General features: G+C 38.3%; 4 protein-coding genes across 5 annotated transcripts in view; all 4 read left to right on the top strand.

Moving 5' to 3' along the window:
- Positions 1-10,105, top strand: part of LOC134874653 (Na(+)/H(+) exchanger beta-like) — a 15,547-nt gene extending 5,442 nt beyond the window's left edge. The window contains exons 2-12 of the mRNA XM_063898745.1: positions 214-674; positions 1,456-1,706; positions 1,813-2,030; positions 2,154-2,350; positions 3,731-3,820; positions 3,963-4,033; positions 4,739-4,912; positions 5,967-6,081; positions 6,174-6,272; positions 6,833-6,905; positions 7,553-10,105. Of these exons, the coding sequence (XP_063754815.1) occupies positions 214-674; positions 1,456-1,706; positions 1,813-2,030; positions 2,154-2,350; positions 3,731-3,820; positions 3,963-4,033; positions 4,739-4,912; positions 5,967-6,081; positions 6,174-6,272; positions 6,833-6,905; positions 7,553-7,779 (1,976 nt within the window). The 3' untranslated portion in view covers positions 7,780-10,105. The remainder of the gene's footprint in view (positions 1-213; positions 675-1,455; positions 1,707-1,812; positions 2,031-2,153; positions 2,351-3,730; positions 3,821-3,962; positions 4,034-4,738; positions 4,913-5,966; positions 6,082-6,173; positions 6,273-6,832; positions 6,906-7,552) is intronic.
- Positions 10,106-10,326: 221 nt separating this feature from the next.
- On the top strand, positions 10,327-12,981 carry LOC134874654 (fatty acid-binding protein, liver-like). The gene is made up of 4 exons (XM_063898746.1): positions 10,327-10,405; positions 10,479-10,651; positions 11,294-11,383; positions 12,849-12,981. The coding sequence occupies exons 1-4, from the start codon at positions 10,327-10,329 to the stop codon at positions 12,897-12,899; spliced, it is 393 nt and encodes a 130-aa protein (XP_063754816.1). The 3' UTR covers positions 12,900-12,981.
- A 1,458-nt stretch (positions 12,982-14,439) lies between these two features.
- On the top strand, positions 14,440-19,883 carry LOC134875074 (serine/arginine-rich splicing factor 10-like). 2 transcript variants are annotated; one of them, XM_063899479.1, is made up of 6 exons: positions 14,440-14,630; positions 16,418-16,521; positions 17,472-17,576; positions 18,151-18,325; positions 18,412-18,465; positions 18,902-19,883. In XM_063899479.1, the coding sequence occupies exons 1-6, from the start codon at positions 14,566-14,568 to the stop codon at positions 19,116-19,118; spliced, it is 720 nt and encodes a 239-aa protein (XP_063755549.1). In that variant the 5' UTR covers positions 14,440-14,565; the 3' UTR covers positions 19,119-19,883. The 2 variants fall into 2 exon arrangements, with proteins under 2 accessions (XP_063755549.1, XP_063755550.1); XM_063899480.1 differs by lacking the exon at positions 16,418-16,521 and adding an exon at positions 16,683-16,982 and having other exon boundaries at positions 14,442-14,630; positions 17,470-17,576.
- Positions 19,884-20,610: 727 nt separating this feature from the next.
- On the top strand, positions 20,611-22,323 carry LOC134875428 (E3 SUMO-protein ligase ZBED1-like). Its single transcript, XM_063900004.1, has 2 exons — positions 20,611-21,156; positions 21,523-22,323. Exons 1-2 carry the CDS (start codon positions 20,771-20,773, stop codon positions 21,797-21,799), a joined length of 663 nt encoding a protein of 220 aa, XP_063756074.1. The 5' UTR covers positions 20,611-20,770; the 3' UTR covers positions 21,800-22,323.
- The last annotated feature ends 1,447 nt before the right edge of the window (positions 22,324-23,770 follow it).

Raw genomic sequence — 23,770 nt, forward strand, 5'->3', positions numbered from 1 at the left:
GAAAATGAGCATAATAGATTTTCCGTTAAAATATTGACAGTGATTTGGGTGTGCGTCCAGTCTATTTAACAATGTATATAGAAGATACCATACAATACAGAGCACTTTTGGGTAACAGAAAGGTTTGTGAGAAGGAGTATAAGTTAATGGGTTTTGATTTTTATATTTCTTTAGTTTTCCTGAGCAATAATTACCAATCTTTCTCTCTCCCAGGTTTTCACGTCATTCCTAACATATCTAACGTGGTCCCGGAGAGCTGTCTGCTGATTGGCGTTGGCCTGCTAGTGGGCGGGATCATCAAAGCCATCGGAGAGGACGCCCCCGTTCTCGACACCAAGCTCTTCTTCCACTACCTGCTGCCTCCCATCATCCTCGATGCCGGCTACTTCCTGCCCATCCGGACCTTCATGGAGAACATGGGCACCATCCTGGTGTTCGCCGTGGTGGGGACCCTGTGGAACGCCTTCTTCATCGGCGGGATGATCTTCGCCGTGTGTCAGATTGAAGGCGTGCAGCTGGCCAGTGTGGACCTGCTGTCCTGCCTGCTGTTCGGCACCATCGTCTCCGCCGTCGACCCTGTGGCCGTCCTGGCCGTGTTCGAGGAGATCCACATCAACGAGCTGCTGCACATCCTCGTGTTCGGGGAGTCGCTGCTCAATGACGCCGTCACTGTGGTGGGTTGGTGCTTTTACTTTACTTGAGTAAAGAAGGAATGAAAGAAAGAAGGGGACCAATGCAAGTTTTAATGAAGGAAGAAAGGAAGGATGTAAATAAGTAGAATTTAGGGGGAAAGCAAAATGTGAAGGAAGAGAAAAGTAAAGACAGAAAGAAGAAAGGAATGAAGAGAGCAATTAAAGGGGGAAGGAATTGAGCAGTGAGGTAAAGAAGGCAGAAGTCAAGAAAGAAGGAAGGAAGGGTGAAAGAAGAACAAGGAAGAAAAGAAATGAAGGAAGGAACTAAGGGAGCATTGAAAGAAGTAAAGTATTGAGTAGTAGACGAAAGGAATATATGTACATATGTATATAATGTATGTAAAAAAAAGAAGTAAGGAAGGGAAAAAGGAAGGAAGTATGGAAAAAAAGAAGGAACCAAGTATGTAAGAAAGAGGGAAGCAAGTATCTAAAAAAGAAGGAAGGCAAGAAAGATATAAAAAGGAAGGAGATATTGGGGTGGAGAAGGAAGGAAGGAAAGACAGAGGATATACAATTAGGGATGAAGTGTAGGAGGAAAGAAAGGTTATAAAGGGAATTCTAAAGAGGAAAGGTATTGAGTAGGGGAAGAAAGAGGGGACAAAGTATAAAGAAAGGAAGGTAGGAAGAATAAAGAGGACGGACAGGAATGCCAGAAGACAAATTGACCTTCGCTTGTATAACAAATAGTGTTGAGAGCTGTAGGAGGCCTAAGACCTTGGATAAAAAACACAAACAGAGACCCAGTAATCGTTTCCCTCTGCAGGTTCTGTATCACCTGTTCGAGGAGTTTTCTCACGCAGGAACTGTGACCGTGGTGGACGGCGTGCTGGGGGTCATCTGTTTCTTTGTGGTTTCACTGGGGGGCGTCATGGTGGGCGCCATCTACGGGATACTGGGAGCCTTTACCTCCCGCTTCACCACGCACACCCGGGTCATAGAGCCCCTGTTCGTGTTCCTCTACAGCTACATGGCTTACCTTTCTGCTGAGGTCTTCCACCTGTCTGGCATCATGTCGTAAGTCCCTGTTGACATGAGATGGGATGGGTTAATCCATGCCAATACTTCTGTTTTACAGCCAATCATCGAAAGCCTCTCCTTGTTTCCTTGCTGTCACGTTCAGGTTGATAGCATGTGGCGTAGTGATGAGGCCGTACGTGGAGGCTAATGTCTCCCACAAGTCGTACACCACCATCAAATACTTCCTGAAGATGTGGAGCAGCGTGAGTGAGACGCTCATCTTCATCTTCCTCGGTGTTTCCACGGTGGCCGGTCCTCACGCCTGGAACTGGACCTTCGTCATTTCCACCGTCCTCCTCTGTCTGGTGTCCAGAGTGCTCGGTCAGTTGACAGAAAAACACATAACGTATCAGTTAGTGACTTTTGTATGGCGAACTAATTTACAGGGTTTTAAAAAAAACGTTTAACTGTAATAATGCTTCCTGTTTTCTGTGTGTTCCTCAGGAGTCATTGGCCTCACTTACATCATCAATAAATTCCGCATTGTGAAGTTGACCAAAAAGGATCAGTTCATCGTGGCCTACGGTGGCCTGCGAGGTGCCATCGCCTTCTCACTGGGGTTCCTGCTGACCGACAAAGAGAGGAAGAACATGTTCCTCACCGCCATCATCACCGTCATCTTCTTCACTGTCTTTGTGCAGGTGAGGGGGATGGACATTTGGATTTCTGCGATTTGTCTGCAGTAAAATGACTTAAACAAGATTAAGATAAAATAAGGTAAGCTTTTAATTATCCCCAGGAGATAGAAGAAAGAAACGTTTAAAATAGTTTAACTATATTTTTTATTATGCGTGATGTGGAAAGCAAGTATAACATACTCAAGTATTATGATATAGTACAGCATAGTACAGTATGACATGTAATATATAGTATAAGAAGCAATGTCATAGTAGTTGTATTTGTTCAAATAAAACAAAGTATTTTAAGATAATAAACGTTATATTTCAAATAAATATTATACCTAATACCAAACCGATAAGGTTGAGTCAAATACATAACAAAAATTAACACTTTTGGTTTACAAAAATGAAGGGTTTTTTTGCCAAATCCAGTTCTGTTCCTTATAAGTATCCAGTAACCTGTTTGGACCTCTGTTGGCAACTATCCGGAATTACAACTTCCTACTTTAAAAATCACCGCTTATGAAAACTGAGGCTGCCGTTTAATAGTCTTTTTCTGCTTATTTATTTATTTATTTAACCAGGTAAAAGACCCATTAAGATCGTGATCTCATTTTCAAGGGTGACCTGGCCAAGAAGGCAGCAGCACACGTCATCAACATACAAATACATTACAATAAATAGGGCCACAAGTGAATAAAAATAACAACAAAGTGCAAGAGCAAAGGAATCGATCATAGGAAATAATTAGGAGCAGAGGCACCGTCCAAATATTTTTTGTTGTCGGTCCTTTAGGAACCGGCGGAAGACATTAAAAGATACCAGTTCAGACATTTTTAGTTCGGCCTGAAAATTGTTCCAAGTTGATGGGGCAGCAAAACTGAATGCTTTTTTCCCCAATTCCATCCGAGCTCGTGGGTTATGCAAACAGTAACTTGCTTAAGGATGTTCTTCACTGAATAATATTATCCTATAAACTATTTTCTTATTAAATATTGTATTAACGTGGCAGCCATGATAAGAACTGGTGGAATTCTTTATCTGCTAAGAGAAGGGGCCTCAATGCATCCTTTATCTCCTTGAGCGGAGGAGACACTGGATCATCAAAGAAAAGGAGATAATACATCCCACAATTTCTTGCACCAGCAATGTTTAGACCATTGTTTGATTGTGCACTCAGGGGTATCATTTCAATCATTTTACAACAATTACAACAAAAAGCAGTCCTGTGGAATTCTTTCCCTTGCCCTTATGAATTCTGCTTCACATCCTTCCTTGGCTGCATGATGTTTTCTATCAGGTAAAAGTGGTAAACAAATTGGCTGGTCTTTTTTTTACTATTATTTCTAAAGTTATTTGTTGGTGTTATCACTCCCTACATGGTCTCACTTCTTTCTTTAGGGAATGACAATCCGGCCTCTGGTGGAGCTTCTGGCTGTGAAGAGGAAGAAGGAGAGCAAACCATCAATTAATGAGGAGATTCACACACAGGTGAGATCCATAATCTCATTTTAGTTTTTGGGACATACTTGTTAACGTACAAGGTACAAAATATTAAAGCTCATATCACTTTTTTGTTGATTGTTCATCTTTATGCAGAAATATCATCATATAAATCTCTTTTTGTCTCCAGTTTCTGGATCATCTCCTCACAGGAATTGAAGACATCTGTGGTCATTATGGACATCATCACTGGAAAGACAAGTAAGATTTCCTCTGACTTCTCCCTGGTTCTTATGCTCTTTTATTAGGATGGTCAAAGAAACGGCCTACAGCTAGTTTTATATAATGTATGGATTTTGAAATTGTGAACATATAAAGATACATATTGTATAATTCAAAATAGATATATTACGATAGAACAGGATTAGCTTAAGGATATACAATTCTGTTTAAGGTTTCTTAAAATAGCCTGAAGCTTTTATTTATCTATTATATTTTTGGTATTTAGTAGCCAGTAAAACTAAACCAAAACCAGGAAATAATGAATGAAATTAAAACAATTAAGTTAACTGAAAAAAATGCAAAAGATTGTGTGTATTCAAAGAAGATTAATAATAATAAAAAATAAAGTGAGCAAACCTTCTCTGGAAACTAAGCTTTAAAAAAAATCAAATACAACTCTAAAAAAACGTGTGTGACAGTTTTAGCCCCTTCAAGCGGCACACATGCTAAATATGTATTTAAAAAGTATATATTAGACAACCTTCAAATAAAACGACAAGTATACAACTTTGTATATACTGTACATATAATCTTCGAGAGACTACTGTGAATAAAGGGAAGTGCGGAAGGTATTTGTATGGTAATGATCCAGTTAATATAAATACCATCCTTTTTTTCCAAGCTGTGACTGAGGGTAGGTGTGAATGTCAATGAGTAAATTGATGTTTTATCGACTGTGCTCAGGCTGAACCGCTTCAACAAGACCTACGTGAAGAAGTGGCTGATCGCAGGCGAGCGCTCCACCGAGCCGCAGCTCATCTCCTTCTACAACAAGATGGAGATGAAGCAGGCCATGATGCTGGTGGAGAGTGGGAGCGCCGCCAAGCTGCCCTCCATCCTGTCCTCTGTCTCCATGCAGTGAGTTTTAGTTCATGTCGAATTCCTTAAGACAAATTCAGTTTTTTCACATACACCTGTGGTCAAACACTAGAAGTCTCCTGGATGCAAGAACAGTCCAAATGGAAAGTTTTAACAGATATAAATATCAGGGTATTTGTTCATCAGTGATGCAATAGTGTTACTCGATTAATTTGCATACCTTAAAACATAGTGTTATATTACAAAAAACACCACAAAAGTATCAGCTTGTTTTTTGGACTTTTGAATACGGTACGAGATTTCATCTTACTCCATTGTTACATTAACACATGCAGTATATACCTTTGGATTTTTATCTTAACACACATTGCATATTACGCATGTCTTATACTGTAAACGAGTCCTTGGTTAATATATTGCAAATATTGTGCAGCTCGATTTCATTTGAACAACATATGTTTTTTAGATTTTGATATCATTTTCATATTTCTTTTATGATTCTTGACTTTTGTTGTATCTTTTTGTTTTATCCCACCCTTTTCATTGTTCTGCAACAAAATACAAAGGTAAATCTTTATATGCAAACACCTACATGACCTTAACCATGCTTCTGATTCTTAGTATTCCAATAATTTGTTCCAAAATAAAACTGAGGAATGTTTAAGATGGAGAGCAGGTAAACCAGGTGTTGAAATAATATGCATATCTGAAAATAACCTATTCTCAGAAGCTGGACATAGCAGATAATAACATATATTTTAATGTGGTGTAGTTAATTATACCCTTTGCTGGAACCGAAACCTAAATGTTGCATGTTACTTTTGACCATAATATAGAAAATTGCCAAAAGCATTTATGCTGAACAAAATTATTCCTTTTTTTCCCAAAATCAATTCATTTGTGCATTATTTTTCTTGTAAATAAAGCAAATGTTTTACATCTGACTGTGTAAAGTGTTAACATAATGCTACAGTATGCCAATAAGTTTGTTAACCACCAGTATAAATGTTTATTTTGTGCTTTTGCCAGTTTATTAAAACCATAAAAAGAGTTGTTATGACTAGTAATGATATGTGATGATGTGTCTCCACAGAAACATTCAGCAGAGAGGGTCGGGCAATCGACGGGCCATCCCAAGCATCTCCAAAAGTCGTGAGCAAGAGATTCGTAAGATTCTGCGAAGCAACCTGCAGAAGACCAGGCAGAGGGTAGGACATGATTCATGACGTTGTTAAGCGGAGAGTGTAAATAAGTAAATGTGTTTATAATGCTGGTGTTTTTTGAATCTATTTTTCCATAGCTACGTTCATACAGCAGACACGACCTGATGCTCGACCCGTTTGAGGACAACGTGAGTGAAGTCCGCTTCAGGAAGCAGCGGGTGGAAATGGAGAGGAGGGTGAGTCAAACAGCCACTGAAATTTTGTCTGTGAGTGTTGGACCACGTTGATACATAATGACAAGTAATATCTGCTTTGTCTGCTCCAAGAAGTTTACTTTAGTTTGAAAGGTCATTGGGCTCGTAAACCTTAAAGCTGAAAATCACAGGGTTGACCTTGTCAAAGTCAATGTTTATTATTTGGATGGAAGATACACATTTCTGTCTCACCTCAATTATCTAACTGACCACATGTTGTATTTTCTTTTGGTTGCCATGGCTATCTGGGCCTTCTTTTTGCCAATGTGTGGTCACTAAGCCTTTAATGGATCAGTCTCTGCTCTCTCTATAACATTATTTGCAGAGGGATTTATTTTGTTCAAGGACAAGTTCATTCTTTAGACCTTATTTTTTGTTGCTTTTATGCTAGTATATTCCAATTTACTGAGGTTAAATACTTTTGTATACCTGAATGGCGCCAATGTACCCTTTGTCATACGATTTAATTCAAATGAACTTAACATGTTGATACATCACTCATTTTAAGATTATGATTATGAATATTTTTGTGTTATTCACAGATGAGTCACTACCTCACAGTTCCTGCAAATCGTCAAGAAACACCATCAGTGAGAAAAGTCTGCTTTGAACCAGGTCAGATTTTATTTCATAAAAGTGTACATGGGAAGATAAACCTTTTTCACACAGCTTCAGAGCCACAGTGAAGCAATATTTGTGAGATCATTTCTTTTCTGGATTTTACATGTTTTGGGACATGTTAAATAGAAAAGAAACCAAGTCCTATTAATGTTTTTTGATGATGATGTGATAATAACTATACCTTCATTCATTCCATACAAACCTACGTCAGTTAATGCGTAACAAAGTATTGTCACTATTTTAATACATTTATATTAAAGTGCTGGGTAGCTCAACATATATAAGCCTTTTAGTAAATTATTTGTTGATTTAAAATGTTGTGATATTTTAGATTTGCAAAGTAACTACAAATTTAAATAAATGCACATTTTAAGAGAAATTAGTAGATGGGAATATAAAGAAAAATATGGGAAAAGGTTTGTTAGTGTTTAATCATATTTCTAATGTTATTTGTCTTTTTATTTCCTCATTTATTTTTCTTATTATTGTATTGATGTAATGTCTCTTATGGCACTCTTATGACTCATTACAACGAAATCCTGACTAAATCCCAAACGTCTAAAAATGTTGATGATTTCTAAGCTGCTTGAAGACGATATTTAAGCATTAATATGTCACCGCACTGTGCCTATATCCACCAGAACATCAGGTTTTCACCTACGACAACAGTGAGAGCCCCCGGGGCCCGAGGGCTCGGCCAGACCCCGGCCCCCTTGATGCCGTCAGCCTGCTGAGCGAATCCCAGGGCCCCAATAAGAGCCGCGAGCAGAAAGCCAAAGTGCCTGAGGAGCAGGAGGAGCAAGACCAACTAAAACTATCACGCTGCCTTAGTGATCCCGGGCCAAACCAGGAAGAGGATATCTCGTGATAAAGCACATATGTTCAACTCTCATCATGTCTTTGTTGTATTTAATGAGTGGATATCCATGAATGGGGGTCGTAGCAAAGCTTGATATTTGTGAAGTATTATTCTTTTCCTTGTTCTGTTTTTGTGATATGAGATTATAAAAACATATTTTTATCATGTAACGTATTACCAAAACATGTACCACTGACTTTTTGCTTTTTCAGGATTTAAACACAGCTTGAAGTAAGCAATGGTTCACCATTTTGTGTCTTAACAAACAAATCTGCATCAAATCGAGCACTTGTTTTAACAATCTTGAAGCACCAGATGGGTTGAGGTTACCCCTTCAAAGCACAGTATAAAGATGGATGATGTTACTATTACAGATATATCAGTGTCGGTATGTACGGATGAGTAGCAAGAAATGTCTGCACAGAATTACCAAAGAAAAGGTTTGAGGTGATCGACGTTTTGCAAAATGTGTAACGTTTGATTTGACATCCTAGTGTCATTGCTTTATAAATGGCAATGTTGGTCAAACTACAATATGTTACCATGTACTTTCCAAAAAACTTGTGTACAGACATTCATGTTCCTCAGAGGATGACTTTTACTCTACTGCCATTATGAGGCTTACATTGTTTGGGTTGTGTTTGAAATACATGGACCAATATTTAATGGTTTGCCATTAAACATCGTATAGACATTCATGCTCCCTTGAGGATGAATCTAAATGACTTAATTCATTGTCTAACTTACCTGCCATCATCAGCTCAGTTTGTTTAAATTCAACTACTGTTTTTGACTAAAGACCTGCAAAACTAACCTTTCCATTTGTGTTTATTGCTAATTAGCAAATATTTATTAAAAGGGAAACTTGGTAAACATTATATCATGTTAGTACGAGCAGGTTGATTTGATATCATGTATACCATGTTAGCATTTAGATCAAAGCAGTGATGGACACTCTTACGGCTACATTATTCTAAAAAAACAGCTAGCTAACAATGTTATTTGTTGTCCTTAAACATTATCATATAAAAAACGGGGACACATCAAGACAGTCTCTCTTAGAAATCATTCATAATATGACACTTTGTTGTTTACATTAAAAGATACAGAAGTAGTTGTGGCACAAATGAAGGAATGAGCATGCCAAGATCATATTCTATTTTCTTTTTTAGCATGTTAGCATTTTGCTCAAAGCTATTATGGACCCTTAGGGCTGGGGTATGTTTAAACTAGCTAACAATGTTTTTCGCTGTTCTTACACATTGTAATTTAAAGAGGGGGATATCGTCATACATCAAGACAGTCTCTGGAAACTGTTCATATTGATGTACTTTCACATTAAAGTGCCAAAAGAAATTGAGACATAAATGAAGGAAGAGTGTTTAGAGAAGTTCACACCGCAATTATTTCTCACTTCTGCTTACCAAAAATATCATGAAGTGGGTGTTAATGTGAAATACTTCATTCAGAAAGTTAGGAAAGTGTCATACGCCCCCAAAAATATGACATTGAAAAGGTGTGGGGGAACAGGGAGATTCTGAAAATACATTAGCATCTGAGCAGCAGTTCTGAGGAGATATACTGCAGCTTTTGGTCTTTGTTTAACTCTGAATGGTCTCATTCTATCTTGTTGAAATTAATGTCACATCAGTAAAAATAAATTTGAGCAGATGGTGCCCTATCAATATCAAAATTGTCAAAACTCTCAGATATGTCTAAAAAACGATATACTACTAGTTATTAAAACCTACAAGAGGGTTTATTTTTGTGTTTTAAGTATCCTATAGAAAGCACAAATCTGGTGATCCAAGAATGTTGAACATCAAGAATAATCTGCTGCAATATTGTTAGACCAAGGTCTCTGAGCAGTCTTTTACTTCACATCGCTGCATGACTGATCAGTGTTTTTCTCAGGGACTGCAACAAGGACCAGTATTAACCGAAGGCCACTGCAGAAATAAGTGTTACTGTCTACATTGTGCTCAGCTCGCCTCTATATTGTGACCTTTTGTAAACTGCAGTGTTTTTGAGCTTCAGAAATATTCCACAAGTAATTGAGTTTGTCACTTTCCTTGTAACTAAGCTCTACAGGTGTCTTTTCCTGGTGACTGACAGCTTAAGCTTTAATTGGGAAGTCAAGAGGTGAATCACCTTTTCTTATCTGCACTGCCTGAGCTTTTGCTGCCTGCATGAATGCCTTAAAATGATTTGCTTCCTGTGTGTTTTTCTGTTGTAGTATTTTTATATTTTGAATGTGGAAAATTATCTGAAGTATTGTATATTTGTCAAATGAAGGAAAGCTTTAATTATTGTCTCAAATAAAGATATGTCATTACTTAGGCTCAGTGATTTTGTTTTAAGAAAAATCCATTCAAGTACTGTATGTATGCACCCTCCTGCCATATTTCATCTATAAGTGTGTGTTGTTCAGCCCACCTTGGGTCTCACTGGTAGTTTGAGTCTAAATAACAGGGATTTGAAGTCCCCGGCTTGCCAACCAGCAGTGTGCGTGAAGTGAGAGTGTGACAACTTGTACAACATCTTTAGGCAAGAATCATGACCAGCAGCATGAATTTCTGTGGCACCTGGAAAGTTTATTCTGAGGAAAATCTTGAGGCGTTTTTAAAAGTCATGGGTAAGAATATTTTCATATTTAAAAGAATGCATTTTCTTATGAATGCATACATTAAATAATCTATTTTTTCAAGGTGCACCTGAAATGATTATCAAAATGCGAAAGGATGTCAAACCAGTGTTGGTGATTGAGCAGAATGGCTCAGACTTCACCTACACCATGAAGACTCCCCTCAGCACCAGAGTCCACTCATTCAGCCTCGGCAAGGAGTCCGAGATGACTGTGGCGGATGGCAGGAAGTTTAAGGTAATTCAAGCCTTTAACTCTTCATGCATCATGTGAGATGATGATGTCAGAATTAAACCCTGAGAAGTATCAGCATTTAGACTTTCTAGGCTTTTGTCAGCATATTAAATGAGGCTATAGTAAAGTTTCTGTGCAATTTTAAGTTGAGAGCCTGTTATTTAAGCAGTTGAGATCTGATTTTTTTATTTTAACCAACAATGACATTCAAATGATGAACATTTAAGGCAGATTGATGGATGTTTGATGGGATAATAAAGAAAAAATGTAACTTGCATTATACTGTTTTTAAATGTATTTGTTATTGATTGCTAAATCAGAATCAGATCATCATCATTTGTTTATTGCCATGTAGGTTTTCAAACACATGGAATTTCCTGGTTGTATTTTGCATACATTAACACAGTGAGAGAAGTTAAAATAAAAAAGATGAGCAAATGTAGAAATATTATAAAGGCTATTGTGAAACCTATTGAAAGATTAAACATCTGAACAAGATACATAATATCCAAAAAGAAAATGCTAATTAATGTGAAAACTATCAGTATATCTGAATTAAAACTGGATCTACTGTGTAGTTTTAAAGAGTATATTTGGCAGTTATGTGCAAAAGAGTGCTAAATTAACATTTATTTTATTGAACAGTGCACTATCAGAGAGGAGAACGGGAAGCTGATCGCTGAGACTGAAAAGTTCACTGCTGTTCGAGAGCTCCAAGGAGACGACATGGTGGAGGTCAGTGGCCTTCATTATTGAACAAAATCAGGGATTTCCGTGTAAGAAAGAAACTTAGATTTAATGACACATGATCTTCAAAGAAAATTGAACAAATAAAGGAATACTTTTTTTATGCCACTCTTAACCCTGTAATCACTTGATATACAGTGGGGCAAAAAAGTATTTAGTCAGCCACCAATTGTGCAAGTTCTCCCATTTAAAAAGATGAGAGAGGCCTGTAATTTTTATCATAGGTATACCTCAACTATGAGAGACAGGATGAGAAAAAAAAATCCAGGAAATCACATTGTCTGATTTTTAATGAATTAATTGGTAAATTCCTCTGTAAAATAAGTATTTGGTCACCTACAAACAAGCAAGATTTCTGGCTCTCACAGACCTGTAACTTCTTCTTTAAGAGGCTCCTCTGTCCTCCACTCGTTACCTGTATTAATGGCACCTTTTTGAACTCGTTATCAGTATAAAAGACACCTGTCCACAACCTCAAACAGTCATACTCCAAACTCCACTATGGCCAAGACCAAAGAGCTGTCAAAGGAGACCAGAGACAAAATTGTAGACCTGCACCAGGCTGGGAAAACTGAATCTGCAATAGGTAAGCAGCTTGGTGTGAAGAAATCAACTGTGGGAGCAATTATTAGAAAATGGAAGACATACAAGACCACTGCTAATCTCCCTCGATCTGGGGCTCCACGCAAGATCTCACCCCGTGGGGTCAAAATGATCACAAGAACGGTGAGCAAAAATCCCAGAACCACACGGGGGGACCTAGTGAATGACCTGCAGAGAGCTGGGACCAAAGTAACAGAGGCTACCATCAGTAACACACTACGCCGCCAGGGACTTAAATCCTGCAGTTCCAGACGTGTCCCCTGCTTAAGCCAGTACATGTCAGGCCGTCTGAAGTATGCTAGAGGGCATTTGGATGATCCGAAGAGGATGGGCGATGTCATATGGTCAGATGAAACCAAAATTGAACTTTTTGGTAAAAACTCAACTCGTCGTGTTTGGAGGAGAAGAATGCAGAGTTGCATCCAAAGAACACCTACCTACTGTGAAGCATGGGGGTGGAAACATCATGCTTTGGGGCTGTTTTTCTGCAAAGGGACCAGGACGATTGATCAGTGTAAAGGAAAGAATGAATGGGGCCATGTATCGTGAGATTTTGAGTGGAAAACCTCCTTCCATCAGCCTAGGGCACTCACTGAAGATGAAGGGTGGCTGGGTCTTTCAGCATGACCATGATCCCAAAACACACCGCCAGGGCAATTATCCTTACAGTTTTCACTTATTGTGTAGAAGTATAGGCAGTAGCCTATCCCTCTTATATACTGTAATTTTAGATACAAATCCTTCCAAACCAAACAAAAAGTACAATGAGACGCTTCTGTCATTTTGTCAGTTTCTTTTCTTTTAACATGAAACTGCTATTTTCTTTCCGTCTGCTTCCTCTCTTTTCCAGACAATCACAGCTGGCGATGTAGCTTTCATCAGCAGAAGCAAACGAGTCTGATCTCGGCCTGAAGCTGATCAATCTTAATTATTACACATTCTCTCCTTTAAGCAGGGAACCATGTGGATAACACATTGAAAACGAATAACTTAATACCTTTATGAATAAATTTGAGTGATGAAATAAACCGTAATGTTTGTTTTTATTCAGTGGTTGAATGCAACTAAATACATTCAATCAAGTGGTAAATAACAAATGTTAAGTGCTATAACATTTAATGTTATTCCACAACATCTCAGAGACTATGATCATATCAAACCTGTTTAGCTCTTCTACCTTTGTTTCAAGTTTCAGTTATTTTTACTTACAATATTTTGTCTTCAGAAAATGTTTCTGTCCAGTGGGGGGGGAAAAAAACGTTTAGTGCAATAATTGTATGTATTCTAGTGCAATAAATAGCCTTATGGGAGTAGCACTCCGAATTCTGTTGTTTCCTGCACAACCACATGAGAATTTCTATGTCTTCTATTAATTGTGTAATACCAAAATACATGTATACTATGTAATACATACCATTTACTTGTATTAGAACTTTTTTTTTATGTGTGGTTTACAGTGTTGGGTATAATGCGTTACAAAAGTAACGGTGTTACAGTAATGTATTACTTTTTGCTGTAACGCAGTAATATAACGCATTACTTCTGAAATGTGGGTAATATAATACCCGTTACAATTCTCAGTAACGCAGTCACAACACATTTTAACCCGAAATGATGTGGTGTTTTGTTTTTATAACTCACAAACATTGCGAGACATTTCGAAATTATTGTGCAGGTAGAATAGTAACTCAGTAAGCCTGTTTACTATTGGTTAAGAGGGAGGGCTGCAGAAACAGATTCGCTATTGAGAGCTGTTCGCTCGGAGAAAATAAATGAAAGAGACAGGAGTGCGCGCAGACCAAAGCAACAGAAGGACACTTTCTGGGTCTGCTGCTTGAACCCAGAGAAGTTGAGAGACTCGTGGCAGTGTTTAAGATCTGCAGCCTCTGTCCTCTGTGGAAGGGCTGGCTTTTAGAAAGCTTGTCAGCCAAATCCCCGTTAACACACCAATGACCAGGTGAGCTAACGTTGCCATAGAGACTCGTTCATATACAGCAGGTTACAGGGCCGTGCAGAGGCTCCACTAACATGTTAGTAATAACACACAGAGACGTCATGTTACCGGTATCAGATATTATTCAGCCCACTTAAACGGAGCATACATTTAATTTCAGCATACTGCCATGGATAGATTTAATTAATGAGCTGCAATAAACTACATTTTAGCATTTAAAGCCATACTTTAGCAGTTATTTTTGGTGAAAGTATCTCAAAGTAACGCAAAAGTAGTGTAACGCATTACATTTCAGAGACAGTAATAATGTCATGTAATTATTACTTTAAAAAGACAGTAATACGTAATATGTACTGTATTACATTTTGAAAGTAACTTGCCCATCACTGGTGGTTTAATTACTTTACTGACGCCTTTAAATCGAATTCTTTATTTCTGCCACAGCTGAAGGTGAACAGCAGAAGGCGCTGTGGGTACTTATTCTCCCCGTTTGTTGGAGAAGAAGAAACAAAAGGCGCCCTGCAACTGCGCATGCGCTCCAAATATTTTCGCTGCAGCAGATTTTTCTCTCCTTAAAACAAAAACATTTCTTCTTCTTAGTGAGTGTAACTTTATGGCCAAATACATGAGGCCCCCAAACTCGTCTTTGTTCGTCAGAAACATCTCCGATGAGTCCAGGTGAGTCCACACTTGGAGAAATTCTGCTCACAAACGCTAACTTACTCATATTAATGGAAGCTAACAGAGTTAGCTTAGCTGCTATCGTTAGCTTCATCGCAGGAGCCTCATGTTACGTTTAACTAACATGCAAAGACGCTATATGTGTGAAATATCTATTAGTAGCAGCTTATGTATTTAGAATAAGATGTTATAACATGTATATGTTAATATTTAATTTGTTGGTACTGTTTCTTTGTTTACATTCCGTTGCTGTTGCTCGTTTCATGTGTATAAATTAGCTAACGTAAATATAGCTACGTTAGCTAACTTATAAACAATACTTTAGTAACACTACATGTTTTGGTGATTTGCAAGAAAAATGACTTCAACTTATTATTTAAGATCATTACATATTTTTTACAAAGCCCAACTAACGTTTTGTTACCAACCGTTATTTCAGATAACCGTTATCCTGTTTAAATCTGTTATGTTTAGAAACGTCTTTAGGATTATACATTCATTCTTATTTCAATGTTTATGTGTACTGGGATAGGTTGCTATGTAGCATGACCCAATGCACACACCACAGCATTTAAGTGTATTTGCAATTACCGTACTATAAAATATAAATATAAAAACGTAAAACTAAACCAATGAGGGAAAGTTCAAGTGAAAAGCAAACTGTCATAACAGTTCAACACTCACATTTGAGATAATAAAGCACAATCAATCAAGAACACGTGAATCACCTTCCCAGAACTTTGTCAGTTTGATGCTTTGGTTAGCTTTTAGTTAAAAAAGCCTGGTAAATATTTTATTAAAGTCATCAACAAGGTTTTGGAAAAAAAAACTAACAAGCCTTATAAGCTTAACTTTTGGCAGTGATAGTTAAAGTATCATTGGAGAAAGGTGAGGATTTATTGTGACTCAAACATTTTAAAGACTGTAAAATATAGAAAGGACAAGATAACAAAATGTTGCTTTTTATTTTTTCGGACTAATTATGGGTGCCCTTCTCCGAAAAGTTTCTTTTGCAGCCTGCAAATCATCAAAACACTGTCAAAGATTACGTTACAAATGTGCACACGTGCTGATCTCACAAGTTCCAATAAACAAAGGTCAATCCAAACGGGGCAAAATGTACATTTCATACATTTTTTATCTGGTTCCCTTTTTTTTCTTATAGTTTGGGAACTTCACCTCTAAGTTTAAACAGGTTCACATTTCCTAGCAAAAAGATATGTTAATCAAATGTAGTACTTTGGTCAACTACAGAGGTTTTTTCACAATATTATTGAATATTATCAATTACTGTGTACTAATGTTGATTTACTATACAAACTCCTTAACATTGTAATACATTGTCCAATTTCCATAAGACATTTTTCCTTGTTCACACTTTAACATTTAAAGAAAATCTAATGTTATGTAGAAACATCTCCACTTTTATCACTTTTTTAGACTTGTTAGTGAGTTTGACATTGAATTAGATTAAGAAAATAGTGTAAACTTCTTAAAGGTTCCGTTCACACCAAAATGCAACATAATTGTTGTAAAACAAAAGGCAACCTCTAGAATAAATAAAGTTCTTAAGCAGCAGCTGAACTTAGAGCAATATCACAGAAACCCTGTGAACAGGTGGACCTGTCACCAGTTAAGGGGTCAAATACATCTTTAGTGTTTTGGGGTGAACTGTCCCTATTGAGCCCTCTAAACAGCTGCTCTCCCAGCTGTCACAGAGTGATGATATAGTTAGCGTTGCCCCTGATGGTCAGTTGAGTCATATTTGTATTTACGGTGTTCAGGCCTGAGGATTTACGGCGTGAGTTTGGCCGCTATGGGCCTGTAGTAGATGTCTACATCCCACTTGACTTCCATACACGCCGACCAAGAGGATTTGCATACATTCAATATCCTTTCGCAATGAGTGCTTACTATGTTTGTGCTCCTGCTAACAAAACATTTTAATTTCCTTTTCAGCAGAGAAGATGTTTTTTTTTTGTGACATTATTTCTTGTATTTATTATTGATTGAATATCTAACGCACTTATTTCTCTGTTATTGCTTCAGAAAATGTAAAAGAATCCAGTTGTGGAACCGGCCACAAAGAGTAACAAAGACCCATGTAGAATAGCTGTAAAGACAAGTCTCACAGACCTTCAGGATCAGAGGGAGGGAAAAGGTTGAAAAGAGAAAGTAAAGCATGAAGAGGAAAAGGGAACGAAGTCAAGGCTTGGATATGGCGGCAAAGAATTGGGAAAAGAAAAAGAGGTATAAGAGGAAAAGGCAAGCAGGAGTCCAGAGTCTCTGTGGGAGTCGATTAAAGAGTGTAAAGATCAAGATGAAGTTCAAAGTCAAGCATGGGCAAAGGTAACAAGTCTGAATTATTTTGTATCCTCTCAAAGACAAATTCACAAATCTGACATGACAACAAAATCATCTTTCCCTGTGATATCAATGACATTTTATTTTCATTATGATCAAGAAATTGAATCAATTATTTAATGTATTTGATTTGTTTTTTTATTTGTAGACCTGATCCCTCACAGTGATTACATGTGTTTGAAAATGCTTCATCTTTTATCTCTACAAAAATTAACTGTGCGTATTTGTTTGTTGTTCTTTCTCTTGCTAAACCATAATTAGAAATAATAGTTTGTGCTTTTTTTTAAATGTGTTTGTGTTATAAGTCAGGCCATACAAATGAAAAGAATGTTACAAAGAGGGTGTATACAAATCTGATAATTTGCTATACAAAAGTATTACTCACTTCCTTATTGTGAGAGGAAGAAAAAAAAGTTTTAATTTTTGTGTCCTGACTAAAAATGCGAGCAAAAGAAAACCCTTAACCACTCAGCAAGTTTGAGGATGTGCGCGATGCAGAGGACGCTCTTCACAGCCTGGACAGGAAGTGGGTTTGTGGCCGGCAGATTGAAATCCAGTTCGCCCAGGGAGACAGAAAGAGTAAGTGTTCAACTCTATTTAACCTTTTTATTTATTCATTCTACCAAATAATGGAGACTTGGCCAGCAATTGTTTTTGCAGGCAGAGTCTCAGTTTCAATTTTATTGGACCTTTTTACCCTTTACTTACTCATTTAAAAAAAAAAAGTGATTATATCTTTAATTTGTTTATTTTGTTGCATATTTTATCTTCCTTTTTTCATTATTATATCTGATTAATTTATATTTTGTGTTTTATTCTTTAAATGGAACACGTTTAAACTAAAACTAATTTCCTCTGATATTTCATGTTTTTTAAGTTGTGATTCTGATACCTTAATTATACCAGATTTAATGTATGTTCCCCAAAACAGCAACCCACAGTGTTTCTCACTGATACAGATAACACTTTATTAACACTCACAGAACTTGATTTATGTATGAATCAATATACTACTGGCAGCACTAAAAAAACTAAAACTATAGCATGAAGGTTCAATTGTAGTGTAACAACGTCAGTAACAAACAAATACATTAAGCCTTTGTGTATTGGTTTTCTCTGGAATTGAACTTTCTCATCACAATTTTTTCCTCAGCACCCAATCAGATGAAGTCCAAGGAGAGGCATTCTCCAGGCAGATCCTCTCGACACGACGACCACGATCGGGACAGCCGGCGAAGGCGTTCGCGCAGTCGCAGCAACGACCGATACAAATCACGCAGCCCCTCTTATGATCGCCATCGCAGACGATCGGAGAGTCCTCCTCGCAAGTGAGTTTCTCTCTGAGCAGTCTGTCACAGACTTGTACTTAAATGTTTCTTAACAGGAAAAATAATCCTTTTACATCTGTCCTCAGTTCTCGTGCACAGATGTATACCAGAGGAAGAAGCAGGAGCCGTGATAATGAAAGGTACATCTGTTTTCTCTTACTTCCTTGATCATGCTGCTGTATGTATGACTGTACAAATACACTTACAGGATTTATTTTGGCAGACTTATTGTGAAGTGAGGTAGTGAAGTCAGGAAAAACTGAATGTACAGGACAGTTGTGTTGAGTGGCTGAAAATGTAGATAATCATAAGTGTCTTAGCTTCTTGAATGTAGAGTGATATGGGTAAAAAGAGACGGTGGAGTTTGCAGCGCTCTGCTCCTCGTCTCGTGTAAAAACGCAACAAGCTCATCGCAAAGAGGAAAAAAAAGTGCCTCAGGGAAAAACGTTTTTGTGGACCCAGCCCCTTAGTTAAAGTGTGAGTCATGCTATTTTAGACTCTAAGGCTCCCTATGGGCAAAATATGCATCTAAGTATGACGCACTCGGTTCTAAACATTCTCATCGTGTGTCTTCAGATACCGGCAGAGGCCTCGGAGAGAGTCCAGAGGGAGATCCCGCTCCAAATCTGCTTCTCCACGAGAAAACGCCAACCCATCATCGTCTTCCCATTACCCCGTGGAAGAAGTGCGACGGACCCACTCCCCTTCCCGCTCCAGGTCCCGCTCTGCATCAAGATCACGCTCTCGTTCTCGGTCCCGATCCTGGGCCGGACGCAAGTCAGGAGGACGCTAAGAAAGTACCCCCCCTCTATCCACCGTTATGTCTGATGCACCCGACTTGGTTCATTTGTCAAATGTTTGTTTTGACATGAATGTAATGTCCGCTGAACCATTTGTAGGAAGCTTGTTTTCGCAGCTCTGTTTTAAGAATAATGCCGGTCCTTCGCTTGGTTTTATAAAATTGTATTTGTGAAATTTCCCCCGGTAGAAATATGAAACTGCGGTTTTGGTGTTCAGTGGTAGTTGGCCAGGATTAATCATCTTTTTTATAATGTTACTGATAATTTTGTTTTCTAATCCCTATGCATCCATTTTTGCAAAAAATAACATTCAGTATTTAAAATTGAATCTGGTGAAAAACCAAGCCAGCGTTTCTGTGTGTCTTACCTGAAATAATTTACTTTAAACCTGACTGCTGAACCGAGCAGTAGCATCAAGTATTAAAGTACTGCGGCTAAAATACACAGAATCACTGCTATAGTCCTAAAGTGTTAAGATGTTATCGACCAGTGAACAGAAACTGTTTAAAATGTACAGTCATTGGTTGAAATTGTGTGTGTTTTCTGTACGATTATCAAAAAGGTATTTTATTTTTGGAACATTTCTCCAAATTTCTCTCATGAGGAGGATCAAAAGTTTTCTGTTGGTGTTTACACGGCCGTGTTGATGGTTTTTCATTTAATCCTGTCACTGCATGTTTAATACTCCTGATCTTCTGCCTTTATGAGGAAGAAACTGTTATTTTGAGTAATAAATGGATAACGATCAGAATAAGGAATCAGTGCCTAATTTCAGTTTGTAAACTCTGTTGTACAAAAATTGGTTTACTGTGAACTTAATATTATAATGCCAAGCTATATACTTTATTTATGAAAACAAAAGGAAAGACGATAATAGGAAAAAGGGCTGGAACTTACCACTGGTCCCCTCGACAAAAAGCAAAAGGGATTTTTCCATAATTCTTTCTTAATTTTACTCTGGCAAACAACAGTTTATATTACTGACACTTTTTTACCCATCAATATCATCTTAAAAAATACACTTTTGAAGAACACTTTGTAGCTTAAATCAGTAGAAGGTGAAGACAACTTAAACCACGAACACATGACTACAGACAGACCTGTGATTTAGAGTTTTTGTTTTGTTTTGGCAATAAAACTAAATCCCAGGCTCCTCCAACAGTGCATAATAGAATACTAACCTACATTGAAGAAAAACATTATAGTGCTATTGACATAATGATGCAGGAAAATAAAAGTAAGTAGAATAATATAAAACAGAATGTACAATTTACTGTTCTAACAAAAATGTAGTCTCATTTAGCTCCTTTATAGCAACCAGCTTTTTTAAGACGTGTAACTGGTTATATTTTTACTAAAAATCGTATCAAGAATACACACGTTGTATGAGGATCAGAGGGCTCAGCGGATGAACATTCTTGAGCAAGCAAAGCACATCGCTGGACGCCTGTCAACAACGGTAATTATGTGGGCGTCACGGCGCATTTCATTGATCAAGACTGGACTCTGCAGTCGTTTGCACTTACTGTGAGTAAAACCGAGGAGCGACATTATGCAGAGGCATGTGCTAACCATTTTCTGGATGTTGCAAACGAATGGGAAATCAAGGAAAAGTTGACCACACTGCACTGACAGCGCTCGTAACATGGTAGCTGCCGCGAGGGTACTTCCATTTGAACACCTGCCTTGCATGGCCCACTCTCTGCAAAGAACGGTCACAGTCTTACTTAAAGACAGTGGATTTGAAAGTGTTCTGGCCAAATGTCGCAATATTGTCGGGCACTTTAAGCATAGTCCATCTAACGCTCAGGAATTAAACGAACAGCAGGTTGCACACGGACTTAAGCAAGAATCACTTGCTCAGGACGTTGCAACAAGATGGAATTCTACACTGGAGATGGTAAAGAGGATGCAGAGAAACAAATCTCCACTGACCACTACCCTGGCGCAGCAAAAGAGCAAGGTTGCCATGTTGACTGACCAGGAGCTTGCCAAACTGCAAAAGCTGGAGGAACTACTGGAACCTTGCAGGTATGTTATTTATTTCTGGTTTCTCCTCCCTCTCTCTCTTTCTCCCTATCTCCTGTGTACAGTATGTGTACTGTTTTCTCTCTCTCTCCATCTCCTGTGTGTGTATGTTGTTTTCTCTCTCCCTCTCGCTTTCACCTGTGTGTGTGCTGTTCTCTCTCTCTCCATCTCCTGTGTGTGTATGTTGTTGTTCTCTGTCTCTCCCTCTCTTTCACCTGTGTGTGTGCTGTTCTCTCTCTCTCATCTCGTGTGTGTGTGTATGTTGTTGTTCTCTGTCTCTCCCTCTCTTTCACCTGTGTGTGTGTTGGTTCTCTGTGTTGTTAATAAAGATTTACTCAAATGTTTAACACCTTGTGCTTTCCATTGCAGATATGTGACTGAACTGCTGGGGGGAGAGCAGTATGTCTCCTGTTCAGTGGTCTTGCCAACCTTACGCCACTTGTTCAGAGTTATGGAGCCCTCAGACGATGATCCAGTTAATGTTCTGAGGTTCAAGAAGGCCTTTACCACAGACCTAGCTCAACTGAAGGATAGCACCAACCTCAAATGGCTGAAGATCACTACTGCCCTTGACCCTAGGTTTAAAGACCTTAAGTGCCTTCCAAAAGATGAAAGGAGTGAGGTGTGGGCTCAGTACATGACCTGATGATGAGAGAGACACCAGCCCAACAACCAGCTGCTGAGACAACAGAGGAGCCGTCACCAAAGAAGAGGAGGAGGATGTGCATGTTGCTGTGTTCTTCTGATTCAGATACAGATGACGAGGAGGAGTCCATAGAGCATTGTCTGGATCGCTACAAAGCAGAGCCAAAAATGGACATAGAAGGATGTCCACTACAATGGTGGTCAAAGAGAGAGGGAGCACATGCCAGGCTGGCACCCATTCAACGCAAGTACCTCTCAACCCCTGCAACCACAGTGCCTTGTGAGAGGTTGTTCTCACTCTCAGGCCACATTATTCAAAAGAAGCGAGCTTCTTTGTCCCCTGAGAATGTAAACAAACTGGTCAGCCTCAGCAACTGGCTGAAAGTAAAGAAGGACTAAGTAAATTATCTTTTTGGAGTGAAAAATGTTCTAATGTTCAACGTTCTTATTTTTTTCGACTTATTTTTTGTATTTGCACTTTGCATGTGTGCACTTTAAGCCATTAAAATGGTCTTTGAATTTAAATATACTTTCTCTGTGTTTATTCTACATTAATTTGATGATTCTGCATAAATAAATATTCATTATAAGCTTCAGTCTTAAATAGAAAAATGCAATTAATTTATGGATAGATTAATCGCGATTAATTACAGAAATGTGTGCGATTAATTAGTTAATTTAATCGATTGACAGCCCTAATTTTTAGTTGTAGATGTTCAAATCAGTGAACAAAACTTGAAAATCTCTAGAGCTTGTGTTAACCACAACTCTTACCAGGTATTACACCAAGAAGTTCCTTGGATTCCACAAAGGGAAAGTGCAATTTCATCTCAGAGTTTTAGATGAATTTTTGCACACAGAGTTCCCCCTCCTCTCACCAGCCTGATGTCCAGTACTTGTTTTTGGTTGTGAGAATAAGTGGAACTACAGTTTGCCGTCGTCTGCATGGAAAACAGCCAGATCAGCCATGGACATTGATTTCCTTTTAATGGACCAGTGGCTGGGAGGAACAGCTAAAATTAGATTCAGTGATGAGGCAACCATGTATGAAATCGGACGTGTCTCATTGATCTGTGCAACGAAAAAAGAACATTGGTTAAACAAGTACAAATGCAGCATGGAGGCATGATGGGACTCTGTCAGGTGTAGCTGCTTTAAAACACATGCTAGCTTACAAATACAGGACAAACTGACGCAGGATAATACTTTTTTATACTGTATTATACTGTAGTTACTTACAGTATAAAAAAAGTAGTAAAATATGTCTGCAATAATTCTGATTATTTAAAAATAACTGTCAAAAGTGACATTATATTTGTAGTCATCTTAAGGGGACAATTAACCCAAAAATGCATTCCCGTAGTGCTGTTTCTTGATCTAAATTGTTTTATTTTTCATCGCAGCTGTAGAGACAGTAACAGTGTCATGTAAGTATGAATGGCGTCGTCCTCTGCTGAGCTGCAGTAATGGAGCTGTTGCGCCCATTTGTATGTTTTGTTGTTGTTTGTGAGCACTAGATGGCGCAATGGGGCACAGGGTATTTAGGTGACCTCGCTGGTACAGGTGGGTGATTGGAACTGGGAAGAGCAACAGTTTTTTGACGGTGTAGCTGCACACGCTGTTTTTCTTTGGAAATAAATGTTATTGAAAAAACCTAAAACTCCGTCGTTAATGGAGATTACACACGTCCAATTAGTTTGCCAGTTAGCCAATCCCTCAGTGATATTGAGTGGCAATAGTCACCACAGAGCACTTCACTCTTTTTTCACAAGAAGCTAAATGGATTGCATTTATATAGTACTTTATCCAGTCTTTACGACCCTTCAAAGGGCCTTTACATTCTACAAGTCATCTTTCCCTCATTCACACCCTATTCACACAGAGGCATTGACTTGGATACTAGGTTCCACCGGCTCAGGGAAACTAACTTCCACACACTTTCACACACTGTTGGCCATTGGGAGAAATGTAG

Source organism: Eleginops maclovinus, chromosome 13 (assembly GCF_036324505.1).
Source record: "Eleginops maclovinus isolate JMC-PN-2008 ecotype Puerto Natales chromosome 13, JC_Emac_rtc_rv5, whole genome shotgun sequence".
Lineage (NCBI taxonomy): Eukaryota > Metazoa > Chordata > Actinopteri > Perciformes > Eleginopidae > Eleginops > Eleginops maclovinus.